This window comes from Dreissena polymorpha, chromosome 3 (assembly GCF_020536995.1).
Source record: "Dreissena polymorpha isolate Duluth1 chromosome 3, UMN_Dpol_1.0, whole genome shotgun sequence".
NCBI lineage: Eukaryota > Metazoa > Mollusca > Bivalvia > Myida > Dreissenidae > Dreissena > Dreissena polymorpha.
In genome coordinates this window covers 46,608,561-46,633,257 of record NC_068357.1, presented here as the reverse complement: position 1 = coordinate 46,633,257, position 24,697 = coordinate 46,608,561, and the positions used below count along the sequence as shown (strand labels likewise).

The 24,697-nt window shown below is 35.7% G+C and overlaps 2 protein-coding genes across 3 annotated transcripts in view; one reads left to right on the top strand and one right to left on the bottom strand.

Moving 5' to 3' along the window:
- LOC127874004 (protein FAM91A1-like) overlaps nt 1-12,744 on the bottom strand; it is a 33,692-nt gene extending 20,948 nt beyond the window's left edge. Inside the window, exons 1-9 of the mRNA XM_052418111.1 lie at nt 12,568-12,744; nt 11,424-11,508; nt 9,508-9,717; nt 8,511-8,578; nt 6,210-6,326; nt 4,752-4,842; nt 2,066-2,128; nt 1,186-1,292; nt 70-108 (exon numbers count right to left, since the gene is read on the bottom strand). Of these exons, the coding sequence (XP_052274071.1) occupies nt 70-108; nt 1,186-1,292; nt 2,066-2,128; nt 4,752-4,842; nt 6,210-6,326; nt 8,511-8,578; nt 9,508-9,717; nt 11,424-11,508; nt 12,568-12,639 (852 nt within the window). The 5' untranslated portion in view covers nt 12,640-12,744. The remainder of the gene's footprint in view (nt 1-69; nt 109-1,185; nt 1,293-2,065; nt 2,129-4,751; nt 4,843-6,209; nt 6,327-8,510; nt 8,579-9,507; nt 9,718-11,423; nt 11,509-12,567) is intronic.
- Nucleotides 12,745-12,830: 86 nt separating this feature from the next.
- LOC127874003 (trichohyalin-like) overlaps nt 12,831-24,697 on the top strand; it is a 52,377-nt gene continuing 40,510 nt past the window's right edge. Inside the window, exons 1-3 of one of the 2 annotated variants that reach the window (XM_052418110.1) lie at nt 12,831-12,930; nt 22,005-22,151; nt 24,375-24,547. In XM_052418110.1, coding sequence (XP_052274070.1) covers nt 22,005-22,151; nt 24,375-24,547 — 320 coding nt within the window. In that variant the 5' untranslated portion in view covers nt 12,831-12,930. Of the gene's footprint in view, nt 12,931-21,928; nt 22,152-24,374; nt 24,548-24,697 lie in introns of both variants that reach the window. The other variant, XM_052418109.1, reaches the window with a different exon arrangement.

Genomic DNA, 24,697 nt, shown 5'->3' with positions numbered 1-24,697 from the left:
ATTTAATTATTAAATGCAAGTGAAGTTGTTTTCAGTCATAGAAAAATAAAGAACATAAAATACACATACCTTAACAAGTTGTAAATCAATCTGCAATACATTTGAGAGCTGAAAAGTAAAGCAAGGGCAGAATTTCAAATAACATTCTCAGCTTTCCAGTAAACTGTAAGTTAACACAAAAAGACATCATTGGTATTCAACAATCATAATGGTGACTAAAACTGGACAATAGAAAATAACTCTCTCTCATTTGTAAAGCATGCTGTAATTTTCAATGACGGGGGATAATGATTGCACATTCACAACCTATTATTATAAACATCCATGCCTGTAAGTTTGAATACAGTACATGGAAAAGTGTAGGAAAAAGCCTGCGGACAAGTTTGTGCCTACAGGAAAATAGCTATACATACAGAAACATGGACCGACTAAATGAACAAATAGACGGACAAACGGACAAATGTCCATAGAGAATCCAGTATATCCCCCCTTCTTTTATTTGTTCATTTTTTTTTATTATAAATCAAGAAGTGTTCATTCACCTTGCTATCCAGAACAGCTGAGTTTAAAATTAGCAAATATAATGTTGAAAACACTGTAATTCTCAATTTTATTGTTTAAGTGAGCAAAGCTCATCAAAATTTACCAATTTTAGTCAAAACAATATGTTTTTCCACATCTAAAGAGCCTTTAAACCATTCCCAAACTAGTAAACATCAACACAACTAGTAAACATCAACACAACTAGTAAACATCAACACAAGCACTAATGTGGGATGATGCTAAGCACAGGGATTAAAAATGCTTTTCCCTTTGCAGGGTTTATTTACAAAACCTGATTCAACAGAATCAAATTCTAAAACTGACATTTTATAATGAACAAGCAAAGTCATTGAATTGATATCGCCTGCCAAAAAAAGTTTTGTGACAGACGGACGGATGGACAGACAGATAATGCCATTCTATATCTCTCTGCCTTTGTCAGAAGATAATAAAATACAACCATATTAAGTACTTAAGCTAGGATAATTTAGTTGAAACTTATATTTCAAAATAATTTATTAAACAATTACAAATACAACTTTGACCAATAGTTACTAAACAATGAGTAACAACACAGATAAAGTTCTAATGTAACAAGTTCAGGAAAACTTGTGGAGTTCTCATATGGTACCAACACATTACCTCTGCAACAGATGTGTGCTCGTCTATAGAGACAAATATCTTGTACAGCAGAGTTTCAAAGTAGTCACCCAGCACTCGATTCATCACGAAGTTTTCAAGTGGGGGAACTGAAAATAATAAAATAAATTCAAGAACATAAAAATCCCGTTCAATAATCAATTGTGAAAATGCAAACAGGTGTTGAACTTCAGTTTTCAAGATTCATTGAGAAATGGTGTTTTCCTGAGAATGCCAGAAAACATTTAAATATTTTCATGTAATACAATGATTAAATAAATGTAGGATTTATCCTACACAGTTTAGCAAAATGAAAGAAAAGTAATCATACCATCACAATTTAAATTAACCCTTTCAGCGCTGGAACCGAATTTTAAAGGCCTTTGCAAACATTTTGGATCCAGATGAGACGCCACGACGCCACAGAATGTGGCGTCTCATTTGGATCCAAACTGTTTGCTATTCTGATAGTATTCTTTGAAAAAAAATCAAAGAAAATGCTTATTTTAGAAATTCAGCAGAAGACATTTTTGCAGACGACAGATTTCCGACATAAAGGGTTAATATGAACCTCAGTCTGGGAAAACATGCAGGGTTTAATGCATGTGTGTAAAGTGTCGTCCCAGATTAGCATGAGCAGTCTAAACAGGCTAACAAGGGATGGCACTTAACGCTTAAATGGATTTTTGGTTTTAAGAAAATTTCTTCTTAGCAAAAATCCAGTTTAGGCAGAAAGTGTCGTCCCTGATCAGCTTGTGCACAAGCTAATCTGGGACAAACTTTTTGCACATGTATTAAGACCCTTTTTCTAAGATTAAGGCTGATATTTAAAAAAATTGTCCATCCACTCTGATAACTTAAATGTTTAAGAAAAGGCACCAACCTATGATACAGTCATCATCTTCAATGGGAACATCAATGTAAACGAGACCTTTTCTGTATAAACCTGAAAACAGTTTGGGAATACATGCATGTTAAATTTTTGCATTTAGAAATTACAAATTACTTCATTTAACTAACTCATGGTTTGTTTTTTATGGAAAAAATGTGCCCAAATATCCGCATCACACAATAAATAATAACATGTTTCCATTATTGAATATTTTCAAATGCTCAATAACAAAATGGAGCGTAATCAAAAGCATATATTTAGACATGATACACGGTCATGTTGTGCAAAGACATTTAGAACATTCTATGTTTTAGCTTACATGTAATTGACCAATAAAATGACAGCAAACTTGGAGCAATCAAGGAAGGAAATAAGACAAGGGCTGTTTGTAAAACATGCATGCCCCCCCATATGGGCTGTCCGTTGTAGTGGCAGCCATTGTGTGAATACGTTTTTTGTCACTGTGACCTTGACCTTTGACCTAGTGACCTGAAAATCAATAGGGGTCATGTGCGAGTCACGATCAATGTACCTATGAAGTGTCATGATCCTAAGCAAAAGGGTTCTTGAGTTATCATACCAAAATCATTTTACTATTTCGGGTCACCGTGACCTTGACCTTTGACCTTGTGACCTCAAAATCAATAGGGGTCATCTGCGAGTCATGATCAATCTACCTATTAAGTTTCATGATCCTAGGTGTATGCGTTCTTGAGTTATTATCCGAAAACAATTTTACAATTTCTGGTCACCGTGACCTTGACCTTTGACCTAGTGACCTCAAAATCAATAGGGGTCATCTGCGAGTCATGATCAATCTACCCATGAAGTTTCATGATCCTAGGCGAATGCGTTCTTGAGTTATCATCCGGAAACCATTTTACTTTTTCGGGTCACCGTGACCTTGACCTTTGACCTAGTGACCTCAAAGTCAATAGGGGTCATCTGCGAGTCATGATCAATCTACCCATGAAGTTTCATGATCCTAGGCATATGCGTTTTTGAGTTATCATCCGGAAACCATTTTACTATTTCGGGTCACCGTGACCTTGACCTTTGACCTAGTGACCTCAAAATCATTAGGGGTCATCTGCGAGTCATGATCAATGTACCAATGAAGTTTCATGATCCTAGGCCCAAGCGTTCTTGAGTTATCATCTGACAACCACCTGGTGGACGGACCGACAGACCGACCGACAGACCGACATGAGCAAAGCAATATACCCCCTCTTCTTCGAAGGGGGGGATAAAAATATTTAGCTGAAACCCTTATTGTTTAGACTGATTACACTGAAAGCCTCAGGCTAACTGAAATGTTTTCGAGTGTGTTTCATGGGCAGAACCAGTACTTTATGTATTTGGGGTAGTTCTAAAGGATCCTCTCATAGTAGGGATTAACAGAACCAGTACTTTATGTATTTGGGGTAGTTCTAAAGGATCCTCTCATAGTAGGGATTAACAGAACCAGTACTTTATGTATTTGGGGTAGTTCTAAAGGATCCTCTCATAGTAGGGATTAACAGAACCAGTACTTTATGTATTTGGGGTAGTTCTAAAGGATCCTCTCATAGTAGGGATTAACAGAACCAGTACTTTATGTATTTGGGGTAGTTCTAAAGGATCCTCTCATAGTAGGGATTAACAGAACCAGTACTTTATGTATTTGGGGTAGTTCTAAAGGATCCTCTCATAGTAGGGATTAACAGAACCAGTACTTTATGTATTTGGGGTAGTTCTAAAGGATCCTCTCATAGTAGGGATTAACAGAACCAGTACTTTATGTATTTGGGGTAGTTCTAAAGGATCCTCTCATAGTAGGGATTAACAGAACCAGTACTTTATGTATTTGGGGTAGTTCTAAAGGATCCTCTCATAGTAGGGATTAACAGAACCAGTACTTTATGTATTTGGGGTAGTTCTAAAGGATCCTCTCATAGTAGGGATTAACAGAACCAGTACTTTATGTATTTGGGGTAGTTCTAAAGGATCCTCCCATAGTAGGGATTAACAGAACCAGTACTTTATGTATTTGGGGTAGTTCTAAAGGATCCTCTCATAGTAGGGATTAACAGAACCAGTACTTTATGTATTTGGGGTAGTTCTAAAGGATCCTCTCATAGTAGGGATTAACAGAACCAGTACTTTATGTATTTGGGGTAGTTCTAAAGGATCCTCCCATAGAAGGGATTAACAGAACCAGTACTTTATGTATTTGGGGTAGTTCTAAAGGATCCTCTCATAGTAGGGATTAACAGAACCAGTACTTTATGTATTTGGGGTAGTTCTAAAGGATCCTCCCATAGTAGGGATTAACAGAACCAGTACTTTATGTATTTGGGGTAGTTCTAAAGGATCCTCTCATAGTAGGGATTAAACCTATTCCCTCCTGGTCACTTGGTGGACAATATATTTACTACACCGTGGCAACCTTTTCGATTCAAATTAAACTTAACATAAACATAATATACTTAAAGCCACATAAACACTCAAAATCAATGAATATTTCGTAAAATAATTTGTTAAATAAAGTTAAGCCATAAAAAATCAGTGTTCCTTATAGAAATAGCCAAAATTTCAATGCTAGATGTGGTTTGGTAACATATATTTAACGAGATACAAAATGCTAAGAAATATTTGTTGAATTTGAGTGTTAATGGGCTTTACAAAAAATGCTTACTATGGAGAAGTTTGTGATTGATTTCCCCTGCCATCTGTGATCCCTGATCGATGATAGTGTCAATAATGTCCTTCTCTTGCTTTGAACACATCTGAAATATCAGGCAGATTAAACTGCATACAAACTTCACATTTTGAGAATCATACATATTGTTTTCAGGAAACCATTATGGTCAACTTCCTCATAGATTTCTGTGCTCCCCCCCCCCCTTCTCAAAGATTGTGGGTGTTTCAAACTGCAAAGGCTAATAGAATGCTCATTAAACCTCTTAAGAACATTTTATTTTGCTTACATGTTGTTTTTAACAATTTTAACATTGACTTAATGTGGCTTTCCCTTATGATGCCTATTATTGATATAAGTATTTTGACATTAATATTAAATTTTAAAATGTTTTTCAATGCCTGTTTACATTGACTATTTTTTATTCTTTTGGTAAATACCAACTAAAAACAAGGAAGGCAAAGGGTCCCATGGAGCTCACTTGAAACCAAAAGAAACTTTACTGTTCTGAGATGGTAACATTTCAATTTAGCCATACAAGGTAAAATTCCACCGACCGCAGCAGCCTTTTAGTGACTTCTTGAGTTCACAAGGCTTTTACATAGTCATATAAAGAAAACTGCCCAGCCCGCCGCTGACAGCAATGCGTTTCATCAGAACCATTTAAAAACTCTGCCCAAATATCATGAGAACAAATGTTTTTAGCAAGTGCCATGATGATTTGGCAAAAAATTTGAACTATGAGTATTCACAATGTTCTACTATAGCTATATAAGGAAAAATTGCCTCGCCCCCCCTCCCCTTCTGGTTGCCATGTTTTTCATCAGACCAGAACCATTTTCTTACTCTGCTGAGATATCATTTATACAAATTGTCTGAGCAAGTTTCATACTGATAAGGCAATAAATGTCACTTATAAAGTATTAACACGCTCTTCTTTTACCTGACCTTCTGAGCTTTATTTTGACCCCACAAGACCCAATTTCAAACACAGCTGAGATATCATTCGGCTTCTAAAGTGTTCACAGGGTAAATGTTGACATGGCACAAAAGATAAAAAGTGATCGCATAACCCCACCATGAGAATGTTGTGCTCTTGTAAGCTATACATTTTTCCAAAAATTGATATTACTTTCAGCAGTAATACAAAATCAACACTCAGAAAGTTTGGTGAACAAGGGGCATTATAATTCTGCCTGTCAATAGATCTTGTTTAGTTTTGTGTTTGAATGCCATGGCTACAAAATCAAATCCCTATCACGGGTTCATCTAAACAATCATCCACCTTCTTTTACACTGAATTGACAACTGTCAACAGGTATCAGACATGGTGTTTGACTACTGAGTCATCAATCTTCCATATCATCAATTAACAAAATCCAGTTGCAATAAACAAAGTAAAATTATGGTCTATTAAATATAGCTAGAATAGCGTGTATTGGAAAAATTTAGTACCTTAATATCATCTTCAGTTATAAATCCAATATTCACCATCCACCAAGACTCTATCTGGACTGTCTCTACAGGTTTAGTTGGCAAAAGCTCTTTTGGAGGTTTTCGCCGGAAAAATTTCTGAAAATGAGCCATGTTTTTTAATTTCAATATGTTGTTCAAGAAATATCAATGTATGAGTATTAGAACATGTCATGAAATCCTATAAATAAGTAAAATAAACACTAGAGCTTTGCCAGAACGTAACTTTAAGATTTGTAGGTTTTGTTCAAGGGCAATTTACACAGTCATGTATGGATCGCTGCCCTTCAAAACACTGTTCTGCACATTTTAACCTCATGGTAAATTAATATTAATGTTACACCTACATTGCGAGATAAATGTGGAATTTTAATTTATTGGTTCCACAGACTTATTGTTATATTTTATGCCGACTAACTTACTGATAAACAAACAAACCGACCTACCAATAGGCTCAAAGGCCCCCCTTCAAGCTTGCTTTATAGATGAATGTAATGATAACATTAAGCAAGCAATTTCTATAATCCAATATTCAACTTATTGACATGTTTGAAGCAAAAATCTAGTATACATACTTTGGAAAATCTACAATCCATTTACCACTAATTGACATGTTCAATTTCAATGGAGCCACATACTTACTTTGGAAAATCAACATTGGTTCATGAAGTCACATACTTACTTTGGAATATCTAAATTGGTTAGTGAAGTCACATACTTTCTTCGGAATATCTACATTGGTTAGTGAAGTCACATACTTACTTTGGAATATCTACATTGGTTAGTGAAGTCACATACTTACTTTGGAATATCTACATTGGTTCATGAAGTCACATACTTACTTTGGAATATCTACATTGGTTCATGAAGTCACATACTTTCTTTGGAATATCTACATTGGTTTATGAAGTCACATACTTACTTTGGAATATCTACATTGGTTAGTGAAGTCACATACTTACTTTGGAATATCTACATTGGTTAGTGAAGTCACATACTTACTTTGGAATATCTACATTGGTTCATGAAGTCACATACTTACTTTGGAATATCTACATTGGTTCATGAAGTCACATACTCTCTTTGGAATATCTACATTGGTTTATGAAGTCACATACTTACTTTGGAATTTCTACATTGGTTAGTGAAGTCACATACTTACTTTGGCATATCTACATTGGTTAGTGAAGTCACATACTTACTTTGGAATATCTACATTGGTTAGTGAAGTCACATACTTACTTTGGAATATCTACATTGGTTCATGAAGTCACATACTTACTTTGGAATATCTACATTGGTTTATGAAGTCACATACTTACTTTGGAATATCTACATTGGTTCATGAAGTCACATACTTACTTTGGAATATCTACATTGGTTCATGAAGTCACATACTTACTTTGGAATATCTACATTGGTTCATGAAGTCACATACTTACTTTGGAATATCTACATTGGTTCATGAAGTCACATACTTACTTTGGAATATCTACAATGGTTAGTGAAAACACATACTTACGTTGGAATATCTACATTGGTTTTTGTACTCGCATACTTACATTGGAATATCTACATTGGTTTATGAAGTCACATACTTACTTTGGAATATCTACATTGGTTCATTAAGTCACATACTTACTTTGGAATATCTACATTGGTTCATGAAGTCACAAACTTACTTTGGAATATCTACATTGGTTCATGTAGTCACATACTTACTTTGGAATGTCTACATTGGTTAGTGAAGTCACATACTTACTTTGGAATATCTGCATTGGTTCATGAAGTCACATACTTACTTTGTAATATCTACATTGGTTTATGTAGTCACATACTTACTTTGGAATATCTACATTGGTTAGTGAAGTCACATACTTACTTTGGAATATCTACATTGGTTCATGAAGTCACATACTTACTTTGGAATATCTACATTGGTTTTATGAAGTCACATACTTACTTTGGAATATCTACATTGGTTCATGAAGTCACATACTTACTTTGGAATATCTACAATGGTTAGTGAAGTCACATACTTACTTTGGAATATCTACATTGGTTTTTGTAGTCGCATACTTACTTTGGAATATCTACATTGGTTTGGGAAGTCACATACTTGCTTTGTAATATCTACATTGGTTCATGTAGTCACATACTTACTTTGGAATATCTACATTGGTTAGTGAAGTCACATACTTACTTTGGAATATCTACATTGGCTCATGAAGTCACATACTTACTATGGAAGATCTACATTGTTCAATGTAATCACATACTTACTTTGGAAGATCTGCATTGGTTCATGAGGTCAATGTACTGGTTCCGTCCAATACCAAGAAGTCTGAGACCTGCATGAGTAAAATAATATTTTCCAATTTCATAAATAAGAGATGGAACTGCCCATATAACTACCATCAAACTGGTTACAAATACTTTATTGACTTAAAAAAACTTTTAGGTCATGAACAACATAAACAAAGAAAGGACTATGTTGCTCAAACAAGACATGGTGGAACAAAACTGTTATGTGCAGATTTTGTGCTAGGTGCTCAAGCAAGCTAAAAAACCAAATTTATTTTAACAATCTGTACCGGGGTAAGCCTTAGTTAAGCGATTCTAATGCAACAAAATATTTTCAGATAGAGAAACAAAAAAGCAATTACATACAGTATATGGGTCATGAATCAGGAACAAAGCTTTCTGCCTTTATGGTATTTTAGACAAAATGAAAGACTTTTCTAAACAAAAATCCTGTCTAGGCGGAAAGTGTGGCCCCTGACTAGACTGTGCCGCCTTTACAAGCTATAATGGGACGATACTTAACCAACATGCATTAACCCTAGCTTTCCCAAAGTGCAATTTTCTACATCCTTTTGCATCACTGCAATTACAGGGCTCAACATTTTCTAAGCCAAATGTTACTAATTTTGGTTATTGTATGGGTATTTAGGACTAAACGAAAAAGTTGTCGCAAAATATGATTTTTTTAAATCAAAATTGGTCAATTTAAAGCCATTTGCTTCTTTGGTGAGTGACAGAGTACTGGTAAGCCCTGAGTTAACCCTTTGCATGCTGGGAAATTTGTCGTCTGCTAAAATGTCGTCTGCTTAATTTCTAAAATTAGCATTTTCTTCGATTTTTTTCAAAGAATATTTTCAGAATAGCAAACAGTTTGGATCCTGATGAGACGCCACGTTCTGTGGCGTCTAATCTGGATCCAAAATGTTTGCAAAGGCCTTTTAAATTTGGTTCCAGCACTCAAAGGGTTAAAGCTTACAGTCCGCAGCTGTGAAGTTTGGCAGTGAGTCGTAGCTCTTCTCCTGTGTCATGATGTCGGACATCATGTTCGTGTAGTAGATGAAGGGTGTCACGCGCAGGCCTTTAACGATTACATCCGACAGGTGGTACGGGTACAGCATCAGGTGCTCCTGGCTATACTGCAACAGGTCCTCGTAGTAGCGTTTCTCATCTTTGCGAATGGTTCTCACTAGGGACAATATTGAGGATGATGACAAATCATTTATATTTCCATAGGCAGCAAGAATTTAGCGACCATTGGAAAATATAGTAGAGTTTCTCCTCTTTGCAAATGATATTCACTAGTGGAAAAGTAGATGACAAATCAGATAAATTTGAGCTGGTTACTGGGAAATCAAGGCTTAATGCAGGCTTACAGTGACAGCCCAGAAAAGCCTATGCAGTCTTTACAGGTTAATCAGAGACAACACTTCTCACCTTGATTGGATTTTTGTTAGGAAGAAACTTTCTTACAACACAAAATTCCATCAAAGTTAAAAGTGTTGTATGTGATAAGACTGTAACAACTGCACAGGCTTACATGTATCTCGGACGAAACTTTCTGCGCTGAATTATGCCCCTTGTTTCCTGACCCAGGCTCATTTTTATTGGCAGCAACCATTTAGCAATCTGCCTTGGAAAAGCTTAGTTCTCTACAGTATAGCTATTTTTATATTGGGTTAATATGAATGCTGTAATTTATATCTAATGCCTTCTTCATATTTATTTTAGTCGCGTTCTGAGAAAATTGGGCATAATGCATGTGCGTAAAGTGTCATACCAGATTAGCCTGTGCAGACTGCACTTTCCGCCAAAATTGGATTTTTGCTAAGAAGAGACTTCATTTAAATAAAAATGTCATAAAAGCGGAAAATGTCGTCCCTTATTAGCCTGTGCAGACTGCACAGGCAAATTTGGGACGACACTTTACGCACATGCATTGAGCCCAGTTTTCTCAGAACGCGACTCATTTTTTCGGACACACAACTTCAATTTGCTAAGCAAAAAGCAATACATTTCGTAGTACAAGTAAAAATTCTGAAAAGTATTTGGACCAGCTACTGGATAAAACAAGAAGGCCAAAGGCCCTGGGTTGCTCACCAGAAACCTTCTTCGTTTGAATAGATTTAAGCAACATTTATAAGGTTTGTCTAGAGAGGATAACTGTGGTTTCTGACCTTACTATTCAGTTAAAACCATTTCTGAACTTGGCTGAGATATCATGAGTAATAAATGTGCTGATTAAGTTTCATGATGTTCTGATTGGCAATTTTTTTTTTTTTAGAGTCTTAACAAAGTTTCAATAAATACAATGTTTGCTGCACCACCTGTTCATGATGTTGGCCATGTTTTTCAATGGGCCAAAACCATTTCCTAACTCAGGCGAGATAATATAAGAACAATATTCTGCCCAGCTTTCATCCCCATTGGAACGAAAATGTGACTTCTAAAGTGTGAACAAGGTTTTAATAAAGCCATATAAGGGAAACTGCGTCACCCCTATTATTTTCCATGGACCGTTTTCATTTCCAATTTCAGACATATTATACTTAACAATGTTCTAAGAAACTTTCATAAGGTAACAACTCAAAATGTAATTTATGAGTGTTTACCTTTTTCTTTTATTCAAGTAAGTGACCAAATCTTTCATGTAATATGACCCAGTGTCAAATAAGGCAGAGATATGATTAAGACAATGCTCAGACAAAGTTTCATGAAGACTGGACAATAAATTAGGACTCTAGAGTATTAACTAGGTCAATGTTGACCAAATTTGGGCAAATATTTACAAAAAAGTTTCATGAAGACTGGAAAATAAAAAGGCAATCACAAAAAACCATCACGAGCACATTGTGCTTAAGTTTGCTTAAAATAAGAGAGAAGAGAGATACTTACCAAGATTGGTTTTGTGTCTCAGCTGATTGTTGACACTAAACTGGACCACTGCTTTGTCATATTCCTTTGAACTGTTCCCAAGAAGCTAATAATCAAAACGAAAAAATGCATTATGTCACAATGTTACTACAGCTTTTCATTTCCTGAACTTCAGGCAATAGAATATTGAATCGTAAAGCAACATTTAGAAATCAAACACTTATTTTTGTAGTAAAATACAGATTGAATCCTTTTTATTCTGTAGTCAGTCTGCAAACAAATTGTTCAGAAGAAGACATTGACTGGCAAAAGGCTCGACTATAACAATAATAATATTTCTAATCAGACAACAGTCTTGACAAAATAATTTCAGAAAAAGTAATCCCTGCAAAAAGTTGGTCGCACGCTTAAGTTCTGTGAATCTGAATCGATACGTTGCAGGTCCTTGTAGGGCGTAGGTCGCAATGGGAAGATTGGCTTTATTTTCCAGTGATTTTTTTTTCGCTTTATATTCTACAGCCTGTGTCTTTTCGATTGGGAAAAAAAGCGTGATAGACCATGAAATTGGGAAAAATTAAACATTATCAATATGATTATTAATTACAGTATACCAATTGTTTAAAAGTACATGTTTAACTGCTTTCTAAAATTTATGTTATACACTTCTAGGGAATTTAATTGCTGTATAATACAATAACTAAACCTGTTATTGACTTTATTAGAAAAGTTTGGCATAGGTTTTTGTAATTTTTGGGATAATATGTTAATTTTTGCAATTGGGAAACAGCCCGTAAGAGGCTGTAATTTTCTGCAAAAAATTCAGTTGATTTAAAATATCATTTGGGGACCCGTATAGATAAAAAGAAGAAAAGAAGGAAAGGAATTTCAATGATTTTTATTAATGTTTCTACTGTAGAGGAGCAGGTTCAATTATCCAAGACACTTTCAGAATTGTTTTTTTTAACCACATATTTTGCAATTTACTAGTGTTCGAAAGCTCGTATTAAAAAATTCGTTTCAATAATTTTATATCTGACACTTTAAATAAAGCTTCATAGGGATGTAAATGCTGAACTTTATTTAGGTCTAAAGAACTAGATAAGTTATTATTTTAATAACATTAAGGAAGGCAAGATGTCAACAAGATAGGGTCACATTTCACTACCTGTTTCACATTAGCGGGTAATTTTGTCCACGGATGATTTTGTCTAATATTGTTTTCAACTTCAGCGTTCATTTTGAGGGTGTTTTAAGACTAGAATAAGAAATGACAGTGGTTTGCTTTGATGTTATTTCAAAGTATAGGTCCTCCCCTGTTATTTCCTGCCATGTTGGTCATGTTAGAACGAGGCTGTCAAAACAAATTATGATACCACGATTATGATTGGTCGTTGTTCAAGTATTGACCAACGAAATTAAAGAAGACATATCGAGACATGGCACCGAGTTGTTTACAAATGGCGACTGCGCAAGATTAAATCGACGACTTTGAAAAAATCGCCTCACTTGCGTCTTAAATCGTATAATTGTATGTTGACTTCATTATTTTAGACATATATAATCCAATTTTACCATAGACAAGTAAAAGTTTGTAAGTAAAAATTAAAACAAGGTACAAAATGTCATATGATTTCGCGACAATTTCATTATCGATTATTGGGATTTATTAAAAAAACTTCTGTCAAATTGATTTATTGTCACACTGATGTTAACATAACACTATACACAATTTTAGTATTTCAAAATATAATGTGGTTTTACAGAGGTTTTTAATTTATTTATCTTGATTTTAAAAATTGCATAACAATGCCTAGTACATAATTTCATAAACGTAACATGTCCCATGCTCAATTGATTAGATTGGGAAAATTTTTAAGGATACTCAATCCTGCATAAACATTGTCACAGGATTGATCCCCACTTTCAGATCGTAGCTTAGATCAGAAAAGCGAAGCAAGTACCTTATATGAACAAAACATTACGTAAAGCAATTTATCTTAAAAAGACGTACCTGCACAAATTTCAAAAACTTAAATCACATGAAAATTGGGAAATTTATAGGAAACAAAGAAACCTAGTAAATAAATTAAAACACAAATCAGCAAACCAATATTTTCAAGAAAGATGCATTGGTGGGGTAAAAAATTCAGACTTTTGGAAAACTATTAAGCCATTTCTATCAAATAAATCAAGCACAGAACTGCCAAAAATAATTCTACATGAAAACAACAAAATCACAACGAAAGACAACGATAATGCTGAAATTTTTAACCAGGTTTTCCGAAGGAAAAAACTGGTTATTAGATTGGCGAATGCGGGCGGGCTGGCTGGCTGGCAGGCTGGCGGAATAAGCTTGTCCGGGCCATAACTATGTCGTTCATTGTCAGATTTTAAAATCATTTGGCACATTTGTTTACCATCAATGGACGGTGTGTCGCGCGAAATAATTACGTCGATATCTCCAAGGTCAAGGTCACACTTTGAGTTCAAAGGTCAAAAATGGCCATAAATGAGCTTGTCCGAGCCATAACTATGTCGTTCATCGTCAGATTTTAAAATCATTTGGCACATTTGTTCACCATCATTGGACGGTGTGTCGCGCGAAATAATTACGTTGATATCTCCAAGGTCAAGGTCACACTTTGAGTTCAAAGGTCAAAAATGGCCATAAATGAGCTTGTCCTGGCCATAACTATGTCATTCATTGTGAGATTTTAAAATCATTTGGCACATTTGTTCACCATCATGGGACGGTGTGTCCCACGAAAGAATCACGTCAATATCTCCAATGTCAAGGTCGCCACGAATAAAAATAGATTTAAAAAAAACTTACAAAGGGGGTTAATTTTTTTTGGTCATTTCAAAAGTTCAGTTTGAGTTTTCTCCCTTTATCAGATTTTTTTTTCACAATGAAAACCTGGTTTTGTGACAATTTTGTCCCTTGTTAATTCATACTTTGCTAATGTTGCCCAGTCCATCGGGGAAAACTACACTTTTGATTTAGATAGTCACCCAAGTCTCAAAAAAAATCATGAAAATTATCCAGATACTTGTACCTTTAATTTTAAACCAGTAGCTATGCCCGATGTTGCCAAAGTAATTAATATGCTAAATGTAAAGAAAGCCACTGGAGTGGACAAAATATCAGCTAAGCTTTTAAAAATTGGTAAACCGGCTTTAACTGAACCTCTTACTAATCTTGTGAACATTTCTATTGCCACAAGTACTTTTCCAGATAAACTCAAAATAGCACAAGTAACACCCTTATATAAGAAAAATGACCCTTTTTGCAAAGCTAACTATAGAACAGTAAGTGTCCTACCAATGCCCTCTAAAATTTTTGAGAAAGTAATTGCTAATCAACTTAACTCTCATTTTGATAAAATTTTTACTAAATTTTTATGTGCATTTAGAAAGGGACATGGCTGTCAAACCACCCTATTAGAACTTCTGGAGGATTGGAGGCAGGCTCTCGATAAAGACCATTACGCCGCAGCAATTATCATGGACCTGTCCAATTATGCAGATGATAATACTCATGGACCTGTTACAATTATGCAGATGATAATACTCTTTCATTTTACACAACAAACTTTGATGAACTTATAAGTGTTTTACAACATGAAAGTAACATTCTTATTGATTGGTTTCATTTTAACAAGATGCAAGCTAACCCTGACAAATTTCAATCTTTTGCAATAGGCAAATTAACTTCTTGTAAAAAAACGTCATTTAAGATAGGTGATGCTACTATAACTTGTGAAAAAGTTGTTAAACTACTTGGTATTGACATAGACTATAAACTAAATTTTGATACTCATATACAAGGATTATGTAAGAAGGCAGCCACTCAAATTAACATCTTAAAAAGAGTTGGTAGAAATTTAAGTGTAAAAAGCAAGCTTTTAATTTTCCATACCTTTGTATTATCAAATTTTAATTTTTGCCCAATGACCTGGCATTTCTGTTCAGAAACTAATATTAAAAAGATGGAAAAAATTCAAGAAAGGGCAATTCGTTTTATATACAACGACTATAGCACTCAATATATCGATCTTTTACAAAAGGTAGACCTTCCGTCCTTGCAAATAAGACGTATAAGATCAATGGCTATTGAAACATTTAAAATCATAAATGAAATTTCTCCACCTTTGTTAAATGATTTAATTGTTAAGAGACAGTCAACCATAAATTTTAGATATACCAATATTTTACAGATACCACAGGTACGCACAACAACATATGGTAAAAATTCTTTTAGATATGCTGCCCCCTCGCTGTGGAACTCCCTACCAGAAGATTTTAGAAAATGTACAAATTTTTCGCAATTTAAAACTTTAATTGGGACATGGAATGGAAAAATCTGTAGGTGCAAATGCTGTAGACTGAATGGGATTTCCACAGCAAGGGAGCATCACATCACTTAGTTTTAAGTACATTTTTATCCCCACGCTTTTTGAAAAAAAGGTGGGGATATTGTGGTTATCTCCGCCGTCCGTCCGTCCGTCTGTCTGTCTGTCTGTCCGTCCGTCCTGGCCACTATCTCCTCCTACACTAAAAGCACTAGAACCTTGAAACTAACACACATGGTAGCTATGAGCATATGTGCGACCCTGCACTATTTGGAATTTTGATCTGACCCCTGGGTCAAAAGTTATAGCGGTTGGGGTGGGGCCGCGTCAGAAATTATCACTCATTTTTTTAGGTTATTTTACATTTACTTCTTTATTTCTACACCGATTCACTTCAAATTGATACTGGACCTCTCTTATGACAATACGGTCAATCTCAACCATGCATGGCCCCATTCCCAACCCTGGGGCGCCCCGCCCACATAGGCCACACCCACCAAAAATTTCCATTTACTATAATTTTTTCATTTCTACACGGATTCACTTCAAATTGATACTGAACTTTTGTTATGACATTAGGGTCAATCTCAACTATGCATGGCCCCAATCCCAACCCTGGGGGCGCCCGCCCACATAGGCCACACCCACCAAAAAATTCCATTTACTATAACTTTTTCATTTCTACACGGATTCACTTCAAATTGATACTGAACTTCTCTTATGACATTAGGGTCAATCTCAACTATGCATGGCCCCATAACCAACCCTGGGGCCCCGCCCACATAGACCACACCCACCCAAAATTGCCTTTACTATAATTTCTTCATTTCTACACCGATTCACTTCAAATTGATATTTAACTTCTCTTATGACAATACAGTCAATCTCAACTATGCATGGCCCCATTACCAACCCTGGGGCGCCCCGCCCACATAGACCACACCCACCCAAAATTGCCTTTTACTATAATTTCTTCATTTCTACACCGATTCACTTCAAATTGATACTGAACCTCTCTTATGACAATACGGTCAATCTCAACTATGCATGGCCCCATTACCAACCCTGGGGCCCCGCCCACATAGACCACACCCGCCCAAAATTGCCTTTTACTATAATTTCTTCATTTCTACACCGATTCACTTCAAATTTATACTGAACTTCTCTTATGACAATACAGTCAATCTCAACTATGCATGGCACAATTACCAACCCTGGGGCGCCCTGCCCACATATGTCACACCCACCCAAAATTGCCTTTTACTATAACTCCTTCATTTCTACACCAATTCACTTCTAATTGATGATGAACTTCTCTTATGACAATACGGTCAATCTCAGCTATGCATGGCCCCATTACCAACCCTGGGGCACACCTAGGTCAAACATTCGGCGTGGGGATACGCGTCGGCCTCTGCCGCGCCATTTCTAGTCTGCTATAATGTTATATAGTGTCAGTTTTGCTTAGCTTTGTGTGCTTTGGTTGCTTAGCATGCTCTATATGCTTTATTTTTACTTAAATGTTATATGCTGTTAGTGTTTTTCGTAGCTCTGTATGCTTTGTGTGCTTTGCATGCTATATATGCTTTGTAGGCCCTATATGCTTTATATGCTTTGTGTGATCTGTATGCTTTGTACACTTTGTGTGCTTTGCATGTTTTTGTGTGCTTTATATACTTTATATGCATTGTTTGCATGTATACTTTGTGTGCTTTGCATGTGTTTCTTGCTCTATATACTCTATATGCCTTGTTTGCTAGGTGTATTTTTGTGTGCTGTGTATGCCTAGTATATTTTGTATGCCTGGCATGCTTTATGTGCTTTATTTGCGTTGAATTGCTATGTATGCTATGTATACTTTATGTGCCCTACGCTTTGTATACTCTGGTTGCTTTGTACGCTCCGTACGCTTTGTATGCTCTGCATGCTATGTATGCTCTTTATGCTTGATATGTTTTTTATGCTCTGCATGCTGTGTCTAGTTGATATTTTATTCTTTCTCTTAAAAAATTATCTGACTTTTAATGTAAACAAATCTAAATTTTTTAGTACCATATCTGATGTTGTAATATCATGCTATATATTTATATGTATATCTGCCTTTTAATTATAGAACAAATTGTTTCCAGTCTTTCAGCTTTTATACACTTGTTATTTCTTATTCATCATGTTTTATAGTCGGTTGTACAAGCTGTCTGAGCTTATGTTTGTTGTTTAACCCTTGCCGACTCAAAATAAATCTTATCTTATCTTATCACCCCGTAGGCTTTGGATGCAATCAAGCTTAAGGTTCATGGGGGGGATAAAATTCATTAAAAATTCGCTCTGGTTTTTCTTCATTCAATGTGGTACAATATGGTCAAACTATATATCATTTTAAAGCTAAAGACGGATAGAATAACATAAACACATTTTTGACATTCAATATTTGTGTGCTTTATTCATATTTTGGTTTAAAACCAATACATTTTTACACTAATTTACAAAATCTCAATCTAAAGTTAGGAAGGATATGCACTACCTTAAGTTGAATAAATACAAAGCTATATACATATACAAGGTCAAGTTAGCAACATTTCACAGAAAATAATTGTCATAAAACAACAAATGAGTTTTTATTCAACTGCCTATTTTGGATAAATTTCCTAAACAAAGTTCTAAAAATAACTAAAACGTAACTACTTTTTAAAAATCCAGGTATGGTGGATAGTAAGAGTCACAATTCTTCTTCAAAGGCTTAACAATTTTGTTATTTACCTCTCAACCAAATTGCAAATTTAAACCATCTAAAATTGAAATAGATTGCAGACGACATATAAAATTGTAAAGAATTATAAAGAAATTGGCAAACCGATTGATTTTATATTTCGATTACTTCTACCCATTTTGAAAGCGTGGCACTCGCTGTGCTCCGTAGAAAAACGTGCAAAACAAATCGGTCGAAACCACGTGCAGTAGTGAGAAAACCGGGTATGTGTATACACATACCTGAGAAAACACAAACATATTTTGACAGTTGGTTCGCAACTAGTAAAACAACTATTAACATTAATCAGCAAGAGATCGCACTCAATAACAGAAATGACCACGTAGAGATATCATCACTTACCCTATTTCAAATATTTTCCAGCTGAAAATTGTCCCCCACACGTCTTTTTTAGTTTATTTTTATTGTTTTTTCTGGAGCCGAAGTGCATCTCACAGAATATCCATCTAACTTCCGTTGTTTTCACTTTCTTTATTAAAAACTTTGTTTAAAAGAATTATTTCTCCTTTTAGATTGTTAAAGCGATGTGTTATTATATATTATCAATAGAATAGTATACCGTGATGAATTTAACGGAGTTACGTATCGATCTTTCTGTCAGTCTGTAAGCGTACTATTTTATGCGCAATAATATAAGTATGGTGATTCGACAACAATTGTAAACATTGGTGAAATGCTTCTTACATAGTTATTCTTTTGAGTGTTTATGAGGTCTGATCGTGCAGTTTGCAAACATCAACGGAAAGATTACAATCCAATGCATTTGTCATCGTCAACCGTTTGGAATGTCAATTAGGCGATGAGTTCGTTTTTAGCATGTTTCTTTCTATGGTATGAATTTACAAATGGCTGCCCCCATGGTGATGAAATGACATGTGTTCGAGTTTTGATATTTCTAGATATGTAAACTTTTTTTACTATTTAAGCGTAACTTGCCCTCGTCAATGTCGATATTATTCACTAGTTATATAATTTTCCGCCGAATTACGTGGAATAAACATGATTCAGATTTGTGAAAATAATGTATATTTTAGTGTTAAAATCGCTTTGTATTTTGATTGATTTTGTGGATGGTATGATACGTTGATGTACACAACTGGTAGCAGTTTGAAGGAAAAACATCCTTTAAAGCATATATGTATACATTTTCAATGTGGCACTCTTCCTTTAGTCAAATTTGAGTTCAATGCTTGGGGTCCCACATTTTTCAAAATGAAGCCTCTACATGAACCTTAAAGGAGCCTTTTTATGGTTTTGACATGTTTTGGAGTTTGTCATTAAATGCTTCATATTGATAAATGTAAACATTGGATCTAAAAAGCTCCATTAAAACATAAAGAATTAAATTTAAAAAAGAAAAAAAGGTAACCCTCAGCAGGTCTCAAACCACTGACCCCTGGAATGCTGGAGTAAATAGTCCACAACCTAGACCACTCGGCCATCCTTCCCGATACAATGTCAGATGTATTTTATACTTTATATAAGCAATCCTCGTAGTTTAAAAAATATAATGACAACAACAAAACTCTCCAAATTAGTAATTCGTTTCGCGTTGCAAGGCTTTATAGTTTTCAGGTTTTTTATTCATAAAAAGATGCATAAAATGGCTATGTTAGAGCATGGTAAATGTTCAGTATTATTGTTTTCTCAAAAATATCATAACTAAAACGAAAATTTGTGAATCTGAAACAACTTTTTTCAATTTTGTCAATTTAGCAAACGTGAAAAGGCCTCTTTAAATAAGTAGGTTTAAACTTAACCCCTGTCAGGTCAAAACAGCACAGGATTTTTAACCAGGTTTTCCGAAGGAAAAAACTGGTTATTAGATTGGCGAATGCGGGCGGGCTGGCTGGCTGGCGGGCTGGCTGGCTGGCGGGCTGGCGGAATAAGCTTGTCCGGGCCATAACTATGTCGTTCATTGTCAGATTTTAACATCATTTGGCACATTTGTTCACCATCATTGGACGGTGTGTCGCGCGAAATAATTACGTCGATATCTCCAAGGTCAAGGTCACACTTTGAGTTCAAAGGTCAAAAATGGCCATAAATGAGCTTGTCCGAGCCATAACTATGTCGTTCATCGTCAGATTTTAAAATCATTTGGCACATTTGTTCACCATCATTGGACGGTGTGTCGCGCGAAATAATTACGTCGATATCTCCAAGGTCAAGGTCACACTTTGAGTTCAAAGGTCAAAAATGGCCATAAATGAGCTTGTCCTGGCCATAACTATGTCATTCATTGTGAGATTTTAAAATCATTTGGCACATTTGTTCACCATCATGGGACGGTGTGTCCCACGAAAGAATCACGTCAATATCTCCAATGTCAAGGTCGCCACGACTAAAAATAGATTAAAAAAAAAAAAAAAACTTACAAAGGGGGTTAATTTTTTTTGGTCATTTCAAAAGTTCAGTTTGAGTTTTCTCCCTTTATCAGATTTTTTTTTCACAATGAAAACCTGGTTTTGTGACAATTTTGTCTCTTGTTACTGTATATATTAGCAATGCAAAGGTCGCAAGGTAGCAATCTGAACCAATACATTATAGTTGAACATGAAAGAAGTCTAGTACACCAGCTTTGTGCTTTCTACACAATATATATATAATACAATATTTATTTGTTAAGGGTGAAAAAACTAAAATTGGAAAATGCATAAGAAATAAGAGGTTACTATCTTATTGTTGTATAATATATCAGTGAGTCTAAGAATAAAACAAATAATTACTGCTACAGTACTGTATTTTTAGTAAAAATTAATACAATCCAAACCTGATGGCTCAAACTGGCTTGACTCAAATTTTTGGTTGCTCTAACTTTCCTCAAAGCCCCGATTGTTTATTGCTATGTATTCATAGCAAGTTCTATTGGATGGCTTGAATCTGTGAGGGTCAAATTATCGGATGGCTTGAACTCTTTTCGCAGTCCTGGTCACAATTTTCACACGTTCTTTTGTTTGTGTGGCTTGACCTAACTTCGATTCAGCTGTTAATCCATTAGGAGCGCAATTGATGTAACACTGGTTGCAAACAATTAATCCACTAAATCATTAATTAATTGATTTGATGTTTGATATTAGACATTCATTCAGAAATAATTTTGGACAACCTGTAAATAATTCATTTGCAAGCCTTTTCCTCGCCATTTTGGAAAGAAATGCAATTTAGAGATTGGGAAAATTTTTGGGATTTTTTTCCCATGAAGAGTCTACTGATTTAGGAAAAACTCATTTAATATAACTCTGTATATAATAATTCAAACAAGAAAACAAATCTTAAAAACTATAGTTATATCCTTTGCTAGATATATTTGAAATATAATTGAGATATAAGACACTTCTTTCTTTAAAAAAAATGTTGTTTTTTAAATTGGGAAACAAAATCAAATTGGGAATTTTTCTTTTTAGCTTTTGGAATGGGTCCATTTAACGGACTCATAGATATGCCAGGAAAAGGTCTGAAGAAATTCTGTTCTATTTGAAGATGGGTGAGCTAATGCCAACTGACAGGGGCGAGGTCCTTAAGCATGTGTTTAACCAGTATGACCGCCATCGAAGAGGTGAATTATCTGCTCTTGAGTTGCAGTCCCTACACGGAGATATACGCATGGGTGGAATCAGTTACCCACAAGTACTTATGCTTTTCTTGATACATATTTATATATATTTCGTGCCCTATCCTTCAAGGATTATTAAGATTAAATTGTTGGATACTTTGTTATCCCCACGCTTTTTGAAAAAAAGGTGGGGATATTGTGGTTATCTCCGCCGTCCGTCCGTCCGTCCGTCTGTCCGTCCGTCCTGGCCACTATCTCCTCCTACACTAAAAGCACTAGAACCTTGAAACTTACACACATGGTAGCTATGAGCATATGTGCGACCCTGCACTATTTGGAATTTTGATCTGACCCCTGGGTCAAAAGTTATAGCGGTTGGGGTGGGGCCGCGTCAGAAATTATCACTCATTTTTTTAGGTTATTTTACATTTACTTCTTTATTTCTACACCGATTCACTTCAAATTGATACTGGACCTCTCTTATGACAATACGGTCAATCTCAACCATGCATGGCCCCATTCCCAACCCTGGGGCGCCCCGCCCACATAGGCCACACCCACCAAAAATTTCCATTTACTATAATTTTTTCATTTCTACACGGATTCACTTCAAATTGATACTGAACTTTTGTTATGACATTAGGGTCAATCTCAACTATGCATGGCCCCAATCCCAACCCTGGGGCGCCCGCCCACATAGGCCACACCCACCAAAAAATTCCATTTACTATAATTTTTTCATTTCTACACGGATTCACTTCAAATTGATACTGAACTTCTCTTATGACATTAGGGTCAATCTCAACTATGCATGGCCCCATAACCAACCCTGGGGCCCCGCCCACATAGACCACACCCACCCAAAATTGCCTTTACTATAATTTCTTCATTTCTACACCGATTCACTACAAATTGATATTGAACTTCTCTTATGACAATACAGTCAATCTCAACTATGCATGGCCCCATTACCAACCCTGGGGCGCCCCGCCCACATAGACCACACCCACCCAAAATTGCCTTTTACTATAATTTCTTCATTTCTACACCGATTCTTTTCAAATTGATACTGAACCTCTCTTATGACAATACGGTCAATCTCAACTATGCATGGCCCCATTACCAACCCTGGGGCCCTGCCCACATAGACCACACCCGCCCAAAATTGCCTTTTACTATAATTTCTTCATTTCTACACCGATTCACTTCAAATTGATACTGAACTTCTCTTATGACAATACGGTCAATCTCAACTATGCATGGCACAATTATGGCACAATTACCAACCCTGGGGCGCCCTGCCCACATATGTCACACCCACCCAAAATTGCCTTTTACTATAACTTCTTCATTTCTACACCAATTCACTTCTAATTGATGATGAACTTCTCTTATGACAATACGGTCAATCTCAGCTATGCATGGCCCCATTACCAACCCTGGGGCACACCTAGGTCAAACATTCGGCGTGGGGATACGCGTCGGCCTCTGCCGCGCCATTTCTAGTTGTTATGTGTTTTAACATTCATGTTGTAAAAGTCCATATTCTAATTGCACCGAAAAATACCAATAGATACACTTTCAAATAATGTGTGCACAAATCCATAATTATCCAGGGTTTGTGTAAGTGTTTGTACTCAAAACCCATATCTTTATTTGTCTATTTCATCAACAAACTTTTAATCAGAGGTGGATGGATAACTGGAGTACACGATGATCTGCCCAGAGCATATTTTCAAAACTATAATAAGAGATACCAATTTGAAACTTCACAGTAAAGATTTGTCTTATTGGGGAAGGGGAAGTGCAATGCACAAGAGCCATTACTGCTGTTTCCATATTTTAAGAGTTATTGCCCTATTTTATTCAAATGGTTAAAAACCAAACTAGCACTGCCCTCTAAGAGAGCAGTAAACAGTATATGAGTGGTGCTTAAGGCATGACACTGCCATTTCTAGTTTAACTCAGTTTTGAGGCATAATAGAAGTATGTTCCCAAACCCCATACCATACTTTAACATGTATTACATACAGTTTAAAAAAAATCAATTGAACAATTTGGTGGGCATTATGCATTGATACAACACTATTCTGAGTGCTAATTTGTGGGCGTTATACATTTATACAACGTTATTCTGAGTGCTTATTTGTGGGCTTAGTACATTGATACAACACTGTTCTGAGTGCTTATTTGCAAAAAATTCACTGTGTTATTCTAACTGTTAATAAACGTCATTTTCGGCATTAAACAATCGGGTGTCCCTGATACAAGTTAAAGTACTGTATCCATTTTCTCAGGTATTGGCTAGTATGAAGTATGTGTGCGCAAACCCAGACGTCTGCACCTTGGAGGAGCTTCATGATGTGCTACAGGAGATGGATCGGCGCTACTTCCTGGTGCAGGACCTGCGCTGGGAATTCTCGCTGCTCGACCGAGAACAGAGGGACATGATCAATGAACACCAGGCCATGTACATTTATTTTACATATTAGCATTAGATTGTCCCTATGTGATTTAATGATATATTGAGTACTAGAGTTATTGAATAATTCATTAGTATTGATATATGAATGATTATATTAGGTGATATGCCACTATGATTTAAACAAATGAAAACAAC